The 10,059-nt window shown below is 46.2% G+C and overlaps 1 protein-coding gene across 1 annotated transcript; it reads left to right on the top strand.

Annotated features, from left to right (window-relative positions):
• Position 1: 1 nt before the first annotated feature.
• LOC135809082 (peptidyl-prolyl cis-trans isomerase-like 1) lies at positions 2-9,844 on the top strand. The gene is made up of 8 exons (XM_065322344.1): positions 2-135; positions 1,989-2,054; positions 2,583-2,630; positions 3,698-3,759; positions 4,223-4,294; positions 5,373-5,434; positions 6,642-6,726; positions 9,181-9,844. Exons 1-8 carry the CDS (start codon positions 79-81, stop codon positions 9,227-9,229), a joined length of 501 nt encoding a protein of 166 aa, XP_065178416.1. The 5' UTR covers positions 2-78; the 3' UTR covers positions 9,230-9,844.
• Positions 9,845-10,059: the final 215 nt, after the last annotated feature.

Genomic DNA, 10,059 nt, shown 5'->3' with positions numbered 1-10,059 from the left:
ACGAAAATTGATCAGTTTCAGAAAATGAGTAGCTGCATTGTAGAATAGAATTTGCTGAGTCCTCTGCTTGTCTTGGCAATGAGTATTCCCTCTGCATCTTGGAAGCCGGCCTCAGTCGTGCTAGAGACCAATCTGGTAAGTCACCTCATTGCTTTTTTCTGCAATTCTATGCGTCCCCTTTCCAGTACATTCATATGCACTCTGAAAATTTGCAAATAAATGACTGCTGATGGCGAGCCCAGTAGGATCGGCGCAAGGGGCAATGCTGTACTAGCTTCTATGCGACTGTTGTCTTGATGTGCGTGAAGGGTACATTTGAGGGACTTTATCATCATAAATTGCATAATGCAAAGTCATTGAGCTAAAGTTCAATGCAGGTGGCCAGAGTTGTCCAGAGTTGCAATAGGAAAGGCAGAGGACATGGATGTGCGGAGTTTGACGGTACACCAGTAATATGAAAATCCACCGCCCTCTTTTCACTGTTCTTTGTATGTCTGCAACACATTGCTTTTTGTGATCACTGATGATGCTACATGTACTGCATCAGATATTACGAAACCTAATCCACGTATTATTCACTATTCACTGTTCACACTACACACACACACACACACACACACACACACACACACACACACACGCACACACACACACACACACGCACACACACACTCACGCGCACACACACACACACACACACACTCTCACACACACACACACACACACACACACACACTCTCTCACACACACACACACACACACACACACACACACACACACACACACACACACACACACACACACACACACACACACACACACACACACGGCCCGTAAGAGATTGGTTCAAAGCACGCCCTGTGAGTTACTAGTATAGCATGAGTATGGTATACAGTGTACTCTGTAGTGCAATAGTTAAAGTGGCAAAGTCCTCGAAGAGCTGGTTCAGAGCACGCCTGGGCAATATGGTACATGTACTGCCAGTATATTTATATTTACCAGGAGATTGCACAGTGCGCTTTGGATGTGCCTGTTCAGGATCTAAAAAAAACCCAGGGCAACCAGAACTTGGATATGGGCAATGCATGCTATCATGTGTACCCTGAGTGTCCAAGTTTTGGTCATGCAGCGGATGCATATAATGCTCCAGTGTACAGTTTCATTGTGCTCTGGTCGATATAGTAGGTGATACCGCATGTAAAGCTCACGTCTCTTCTTTCACAGGGCAATAGGGCATTCACACTACGATCCCAGTCACGTCTGGACGCAGTTATCCATGGAGATTTTGCGTGGCGGGATATGTGAATCGTGGCCGTGAAAATCGTAGCCGCGATCAAAACCTAGCGTTCGGTCGTGGATCGTCGACTACTGGGAGACTACTTCGTCATATCACAAGTCCTTTCTCTTTCTCTTGCGCTCTATCTGAGTATCACGATGGGTCAGACTGTGTTTTCTGTGGAGGCGGAGAAGAAATTCATCGAGTTGTAGGGAGATGTTCTTCTCCTCAAGACCAGCAGATGCTCTCCAGAAGTGCAAAAGTGCGGCTTGTGATGGAAAAGCTGAATTGCTGTGTCCGGGAGGAACTGGGCTCCTCCAAGAAATACACCGAGCAGGAGGTCAACAATAAAGTTGATTCGACGAAGAAGCGTGGGCGAGAAATATTTGAAAATTTAGAATTTTAAAATTGATCGTATGGAGAAGAGAATTTTTTTTCTCACACATCGGTCGAACTACAATCATACAAGTATAATCATGTGTACTATAATATGCATAATCGAGTAATCGAAACTTTTCGAATAATCGATTCGTTAGCTTGTAACGGTTTCTATTTTGAGTATTCGGTATAATCGTTTCACCCCTAGTTTTTAAGCCCGTAGAGTGGCTAATGAATGTGCGTGTATGGGTCTGTGTGTGTATGGGTGCATATGTCTATGTGTGTGTGTCTATGTGCGTCTATGTGTGTGTGTGTGTCTTTGTGTCTGCTGCAGGGCAATATCACAATCGAGCTGTATTGGGACCATGCACCAGTCACATGTCGCAACTTTGCAGAGTTGGTAGGTACATGTACTACACAACTGGTTGCTGTTCGCGACTCTCTCTTTCTCTCACTCACTCTCTCTCTCTCTCTCTCTCTCTCTCTCTCTCTCTCTCTCTCTCTCTCTCTCTCTCTCTCTCTCTCTCTCTCTCTCTCTCTATTTCTCTCTCTCCCTCAATCCAATCCCCACCCTATTCACTCCTATGTTTGACATATGTGTGAACATCATTTAGTTGCTGCCGTGAGACTAAAATTGTCTCAAGAAAACTGTGGCTGTCAGTGGTAGAAATCAAACCAGAGAAACGTGGCCTTTTGACAGATGTGTGGTTCTTCCGTTGTGGTCTGCACTGGTGTCCTTGTTGAGTGGGACTGGCTTATTGTGGTCTTTGAAAACAGGTGACCTCTGAGCACCAGCGTGGCCCATGCATACTCCCAAGTCCAAGCATTTAGTAACAAGAAAATTTTAATGGTATTCTTACAGATCAGGTGCTTACTGTAACCAGGTTTTGCCTGTACTGAGTATGTGACTTTATCTTGTGTCACACAGGCCCGTCGTGGTTATTACAACCGCATCAAGTTCCACCGTATCATCAAGGTCAGTTGTTGTCTTTGCAATATGTGCATTGTATTGTTGTAGCACGCTCAGCCTACAGCCTATGTAGTCAGGCATGCAGCTGGGAGCATGCTGAGATAAACTACATGTACTGCTCGCTTGCCTTCCATTTTAGAGTGATTTCACCTCAATGGTGCAACAATCGTGCCAGTGGTTGCTTCTGCTGAGTGTCATGTGATCATTGCGCTAGCGGCTGTGTTTTACGCGGCCAGTGCGCTCGTGGCTCTGTGTTTTGTGGTCAATGAGCTAACGGTTCTGCGTTTTGCGGCCAGTATGCTAACGTTGAATTGTTGCCTGTGTTCATCATCATCATAAGCCCATAGCCCTAAGGCCGTCGGGGCGTCACAGAGCAAGTATGAACAAGCGAGCGCCATAAAAATCTATCGCGTGCGGCAGCTAGCAAGGACTGCACGTCAAGTGCAGTCCATGAAATAATATTATCAAGCTATGACATTCTAGGCCTGCCTCGGCCACGACCTCCAGCAACACAACCCTGAAGAACAGTCAATGACAAACAGCCGAAACGAACAATATGACCAAAAATTGCAATTTCCTTCTACGAACAGAAACAATAAGTGGGACTTGTTGGTGAATACTATTTATTTCCTCTCTAACAGACACATTCGTCCGGTGATCAGTGAACGGAATCCTGAGAAGACGTCGATAGCTTCTCATTTCGAAAGCCTCGATCTTTTTCACAATTTCACAGTTAAGGTCCAAGACTGGCAAGCATAAAGGAATATGGATAAAACAATAGCATTGAGTAGACGTAATTTCGAGCCGATACTGATATTTCTATCCCTCCAGATTGTTACTAGTCGTGCAACAGCAGCCGAGGCTGCTGCGATCCGACTCCTCCCTTCTTTGATTGAACGCTGATCATCAGTAATCGTGCTACCCAGATATTTAAACTCGCCAACCTGCTCGAGCTGCTTCCCGTCGATGGCTATGCTTGCGGACAGACCCCCGCTTGCTCCCGTTACCAGTAGCTTACTCTTCTCAGTGCTGATTTCCATGCCGTATGCCTGTGTTGTATCCGTGATATATAGGACTTCATGATTCAAACGGGAGATCCAACCGGTACCGGGAAGGGTGGAGCGTCGATCTACGGGTGAGCTTCTTGCTTCTTGCATTGATGTGAATGGCTTCTAGCCGCGGATAAAATCACTGTATGTCATGTACTGCTATGTCAACCAACCTCATTTTGATGGTGAACGAACTTAAAGCTAATGCGAATACCTGTTGGTAGTCTGCTTTTGCACTGTGTGTATTGGACCGTTTTCAGTGCTTACGGGTGTACTACACATCTCGGTGTGCCCAACTTTCTTGATTTCTTATTTTGTTTTGATGCTTGTTTCGTTTTAGTCATTCTTCGATTGGCTAGGATAGCTGTTGGTGACTTGTCTCCTGGTATGCGGCAGATTTTTTTATGTACTCTGTTTTGATCATGCCCTCTGTGTTCATTTAGCCTAAAACTGTTCAATGTGTGTGTGGGTGTGGGTGGGTGGGTGTGTGGGTGTGTGGATGTGGGTGTGGGTGGGTGTATGTGTGCGTGCGTGTTTGGCCATATGCAGACAAACGTTCAAGGATGAAATCCACAAAGATCTCAAACACACTGGAGCCGGTGTTCTCTCTATGGCCAACAGGTTAGAACCACCGATCCACTATTATAGATTAGAGGTCGTCCGTAATTATCAAAGAATTGAAAATCAGTTCTCGTGCGAATCTTTCTCTCGCCCCCCCCCCCCCCCCCATTTTTTCTATTTTTGATTTTTCCCAGTCAGCCGATACCTACATGATTGTATGCCTATCCTGAAATACACATGTGCGACCACGCATGACTGCACCCCGCCTTATCAAATACCAATCGTATTCGTAGTGCATGACCATGATGACTGCATGCAGCTAGCTCACTGCAGCACAGACCATCACAATGCACAAGTACCGCAGCGTTTGCAACGATAGACAATGCATGCAATACAGTGCAACAAGTGTACGAACAGTCCAAAAAGTAAAATTCCACCATCTCTCATCCCCCCTGTACGAGGACGGGGATGACCTCTTGCAGACTTGTTGAACCACAGTGTCTGTGTGTGTGGATGTGTGTGGGGGTAACCAGTATAGACAGCAAGTGTAGGGGGTGCATTATGCCATAGGTAACTGTCTTGGCCGTCCTATTCCGATGTACTCCGTGCGGTGTAGACCATTGGGGGTCGATTCACATGGCTTCGCCAGTTGTGTGGATTAGACAGTTATCTGGCGCTTGTCTTGATCTGTTTCAATCAGAATCAGATCCGCTATCGTTGCTATAAAGAGAAACTCTGTGGGTGCACATCCAGTGCATTTGCAGATTAGCGTGCTTCTCTTGCGACAGGCGTATACTGTACATGGTACATGATACATGGATGTGTGTTTGTGTGTGTGTGTGCGCACGTGTGTTTGTGTGTGCCTTGTTTGCATAGCGGCCGTAGTCCAATATGAGTTTTCCTCTATTACTGCATGCATCGTCAATATGCGTCTTTGTCTTCGTGTACAGTCATGTACATGGATGAGGTGGAGAACTTCTCTAACAAAAAGCATGCGGTCGACTTTGCTAGTGAAATTGGCTGACTTTTCTAGGTGCTCCTGACTCGGTCAAGCACAGATTTAATCCTGACTCGAGTCAGATTAATTAAATTGCATTTGACCGTACTTGGTTGTGTTTGGTGCTCTGTGCTTTACCAGTGGTCCGAACACGAATGGAAGTCAGTTTTTCATCACCCTTGCGCCTACACAATGGCTGGACGGTAAGCTGCCCTCCATCTGCAACACGTGCTGTGTGTGTTTGTGTGTGTGTGTGTGTGTGTGTGTGTGTGTGTGTGTGTGTGTGTGTGTGTGTGTGTGTGTGTGTGACTCAATACAATCGTACGTGTACTAAATTAAATAATCAATCGTGAATCCTGGTTGAGCCCTTGCCATACAGAGATTGACATTGGCATTCGGCGCTAGAGACGGGGCTAGATTTATCGCAATTGTCTAGTTTGGTACAGTTGTATGTTGCGTACACGTATGTCGATGGCTTGTCTTTCAGTTCCACCCTTGTCTTCCCTTTTACACCGACTACCGTGTACTTTTGGTGCTGCCCCTCACCTATTCCTTGTGCAGCATGCTGCTTTTGGAGATGTTCTTTCCTGCAATGTATCACTGTGTGTCTGTACATACCGTACTAGTACATGCAGTGTCATTGCCGTGTGCTAGCATGTCACCAGTGGCTGTGCTGACCAACTTTTAACCCGCACTACCGTCAACTTGTGATGAGTCGCGCTCCTTTTACTCACATACTTGTGATAGGTCGCGGGCGTTTAGAGTTGGGACAGCATCTGCTTTTGTGTATTCGTATACTTGTACAGTCATGCACCCGTGATAAGTATTAAACGCACTGGCGATAAATCACGCAATTCAACCCTAAGACCTAAGTGCACATCTTACCGAGTGTACATGTAGACTGTAGTGTTTGTACATTTATCTGCAAGCACGTGCCTTGGGGCTATACGTAGCATTGTTATCGGCACCAAAGGTGAAACATCACAGGGAAATGGTGACCACCTCTCTGCTACTAGTTTACTGTATAGTGCTGGATGTTGCTGCTGTATAGTGCTGGATGTTGCTGCTGCTGTATAGTGCTGGATGTTGTTACTGCTGTATAGTGCTGGATGTTGCTACTGCTGTATAGTGCTGGATGTTGTTACTGCTGTATAGTGCTGGATGTTGTTACTGCTGTATAGTGCTGGGTGTTGTTACTGCTGTATAGTGCTGGATGTTGCTACTGGGTGGCTAGTAGTCAGGCAGTTACTCTCTTTCAGTGCACTTTGGATTTGTGCTGTTCGTAGAATAATTGAAGCAGAAAACGTTTCAAGCCATAGTCTATCTTTGCCTGTATTAGAAATGTTAGAATGCATGGATGGTTGTACAGAGAGTAGAATGTTGTTGTGTATCGCTGTGCATTTCTTGTAGGCAAACATGCTATATTTGGACGAATCAGCAATGGCATGGGAGTTGTGAAGCGCCTTGGACTGGTTGTGACGGATGATAAGGATCGGTGAGTGTTTATACGCGCGCGCATGTGTGTGTGTGTGTGTGTGTGCATGTGTGTGTATGGTGCAGTGGTATGTGCAGCGATTTCCAATCGATAGGTTGCGGGTTCGATTCCCTAAGATTACGGTCACACACGTCTTTCTTCTCTTTCTCAGACTCCTCCTGACTTTTCTTTCATTCTCCTGGGTGGTTACCAACAGCCAGTGCATGCCGGAGTATGTGGTGTGATATGTGTGCGTGAAAAAAATGAAAAGACCAAAAAGTAGGGATTCACTGGCCAGAAAAAGCCACTTCATAGCTGTGTGGTGTAGACCAGGCTGAATAGTGGTGGTCAATTCTTCAGCCTTGCAAGCTGTTGAATGGTGCAATCCCAGCACAAGCTGCTATGGCTTCTGCTGTAGCATCGCTATCATCGCCTCCGGCGATGGGCGTCCAATGGTCCAATGGTATGCGCGTGTGTGTGTGTGTGTGTGATTCGATGGCCACCACTGTACAGTAGATGTTCCGTTTCCAGCCTGCAACCATGTTGACGTAAAGGAAGGGAGGGCATGGCATAGTGTCACATTGCGCACTAATACTTACAAGTATGCATAGCTGTGCGTAGCGTTTTTGTCAGGGCATTTTCTAGCCAACCTGTGAGCCACCAGGTTGCCAAGGTAACCTTTATAAGAAGTAACTTACTGCTGATTTCGGATTTGGACAACTGGTAATGTGGCTGGTGTCCATCATGGACATAATAATTCCTTTTCAGTTTTCTTCACACGTACATGTAAATGGAGACATTGTGTGTGTGTGTGTGTGTGTGTGTGTGTGTGTGTGTGTGTGTGTGTGTGTGTGTGTGTGTGTGTGTGTCCAACCTGTCGGACGGCTACCGTCTTGCCAAAGCATTTGGAAGTTTGACTAGTTTCGGCTCCACAATCCAGTGTGTCGTTACTATATAGCTTTCATGGCTGAGGTTGTTGGTATGTCTGTTGGCTCTGGGTTCCCAGTACTCAGTAGCCGAGGCTGGTTGGTAAAGTAACTCCAATTTCACTTCAAGGTACCAGTGCATCTAATGTCTGCTTCTATCAAAGCAGCGTGCTGTCTATACTGGTTACCCCAGCAAGTGCAGGGTGTGCATAGGTAACTGTCTTGGCCGTTTTATGCCGATGTACTCCGTGTGGCGTAGACCAGGTGTGCATTGGTGGTCGATTCACATGGCTTCGCCAGTTGTGTGGATTAGACAGTTATCTGGCGCAAGTCTTGATCTGTCTCATTCAGATCTTGTTCGCTATCTTTGCTATCTCTTAATTTGCTGGCCAAAAATCATATAATTATAGGATTTGAAAATGTGTGCCTTTTATGCCGTTGTTATTGGTCATCACGACCAATAATAACGGCATAATGGTTTTCATGGAAGTTGTAAATATGTTTGAGGCATGAATGTTTACATTTTAGATTCATAGGGCGATCATATTTCTGATGAATACCCATTCAGCAAGAATTGGAAATTTGAGCATAATTTTTCAGCTGCTGTCATGGAAAGGACTGAAGCAGTGAATGTGCAGAAGAACATTGCAGGTGTGGCACGGGGTGGTTTCATGATGACATATCGCACATGCCGTCATGAAACTACCAGTTTTAAGGATAAAACAAGGTCCAATAAAATCTCAAATCTTATATATAGGATTCGAAAATAGGGCACAGGCCTTAGTAATATTGAGCAAGCAGATGAGCCTGAGATGTTAGTGTTTGAAAAAATTATCTTATTCAACTCTCCATATCTACTAAGACCTAGCAAGGAAGAATTGGTCACATACTTGTCCCTAGTCTCGTGCCACACCCATTTTGAGTTGAAAAATATGACCAAAATCCTATATATAGGATTTAGCAAATTAAGAGATAAGAGAAAATCTGTGGGTGCACATCCAGTGCATTTGCAGATTTGCGTGCTTCTCTTGCGACGGGCGTATACATGGTACATGGTGTGTGTGTGTGTGTCCCATATGGTGCAGTGGTATGTGCAGCAATTTCCAATCGATAGGTTGCAGGTTCGATTCCCGACGATTATGGTCACACGCGTCTTTCTTCTCTTTCTCAGACTCTTCCTGTTTTTTCTTTCATTCTCCTGGGTGGTTACCAACAGCCAGTGCATGCCGGAGTATGTGGTGTGATGTGTGTGCGGAAAAAAAAGATAGGATTCACTGGCCAGAAAAAGCCACTTCATAGCTGTGTGGTGTAGACCAGGCTGAATAGTGGCGGCCAACTCTTCAGCCTTGCAAGCTGTTGAATGGTGCAATCCCAGCACAAGTTGCTATGGCTTCTGCTGTAGCATAGCTATCATCGCCTCCGGCGATGGGCGTCTAATGGTCCAATGGTGTGTGTGTGTGTGTGTGTGTGTGTGTGTGTGTGTGTGTGTGTGTGTGTGTGTGTGCGTGCGTGTATCTGCATGTGAACACTTGTGTATTCTGTATTACAGACCAGTTGATGAGCACTTGATCATCAAGGCATATCCAGAGGATGACTGATGTGGACATGAGACCAGGCTATTATGCGTGTTGGCCCTTGACTGTGTACGCTGTGTCTGCACAACACATTTCCATCGCCAACGACACTATTAGAGAGATGTTTCGTGAGGAGGGGTGGCGTCGTTCTCTGCCTCCTGTTGACAGCTTCCCGCATCAGCATACCAGTATGTACTCGTGCTCTGCTGATCACACCTGTACTGCGGTGAACCTCCCGACTGGGCCTGAGGTATGATCACGATTGTGCAATGATTTGTTCAAGTCCTGCGGCACGAGTACGAGGCGTCAAATGTTGAGACATGTACGTGTCCTCATTGCAGGAATGATTATTGATCAGGGTATCTCTCTCCCTCTCTCTTCACTGTTGTGATGCCACTTCAACCTAGACTAGAGAGGAGGTCGCCACACTTTGGGACCCTACTTGCATTTTCATCATCGAATCAAACATGTGTCAGCTATGATTGTGCTAGGACGTTTTCAACAGGGTTCCTCAGTGCTGATGAGAGCCTGATACGAGCCCTGCCCCATTGACTGGCACCTTGACCCAGCAAGGGTCTCTCTTTTCTTTCTGCTTACTGTTCAGTATGATTTTTTTCTTGGAAAGCTCTTTTCATTCTATATTAGGTTCTTCATTCGCCATTATGACTGTTGGGGATGAGCAGGGCATATGCGTTCCTTAAGCACCCTATTAGGTCGTCCTTTGCCATGTGCCCCCCCCCCCCATTTGGGGCGGGTAGGCCACATGCAGGGCAAGCACCAGGTCGTCCTTTGGTTCGGTCCCCCTCCCCCATTCGGGGCCCGGGGCGGGTAGGCTGCATGCAGGGTGCCAACCC

This window comes from Sycon ciliatum, chromosome 2 (assembly GCF_964019385.1).
Source record: "Sycon ciliatum chromosome 2, ocSycCili1.1, whole genome shotgun sequence".
NCBI lineage: Eukaryota > Metazoa > Porifera > Calcarea > Leucosolenida > Sycettidae > Sycon > Sycon ciliatum.
The sequence above is the reverse complement of the archived record's forward strand: the minus strand, read 5'-3'. Positions and strand labels throughout refer to the sequence as shown.

Excerpts from the sequence above, each read along its gene's own strand:
- LOC135809082 (XM_065322344.1), top strand. The coding sequence starts at position 79 with ATGAGTATTCCCTCTGCATCTTGGAAGCCGGCCTCAGTCGTGCTAGAG. Across the intron at positions 3,760-4,222 it reads GGTGGAGCGTCGATCTACGG|ACAAACGTTCAAGGATGAAA; the intron begins GTGAGCTTCTTG and ends GGCCATATGCAG. Across the intron at positions 5,435-6,641 it reads GCCTACACAATGGCTGGACG|GCAAACATGCTATATTTGGA; the intron begins GTAAGCTGCCCT and ends CATTTCTTGTAG.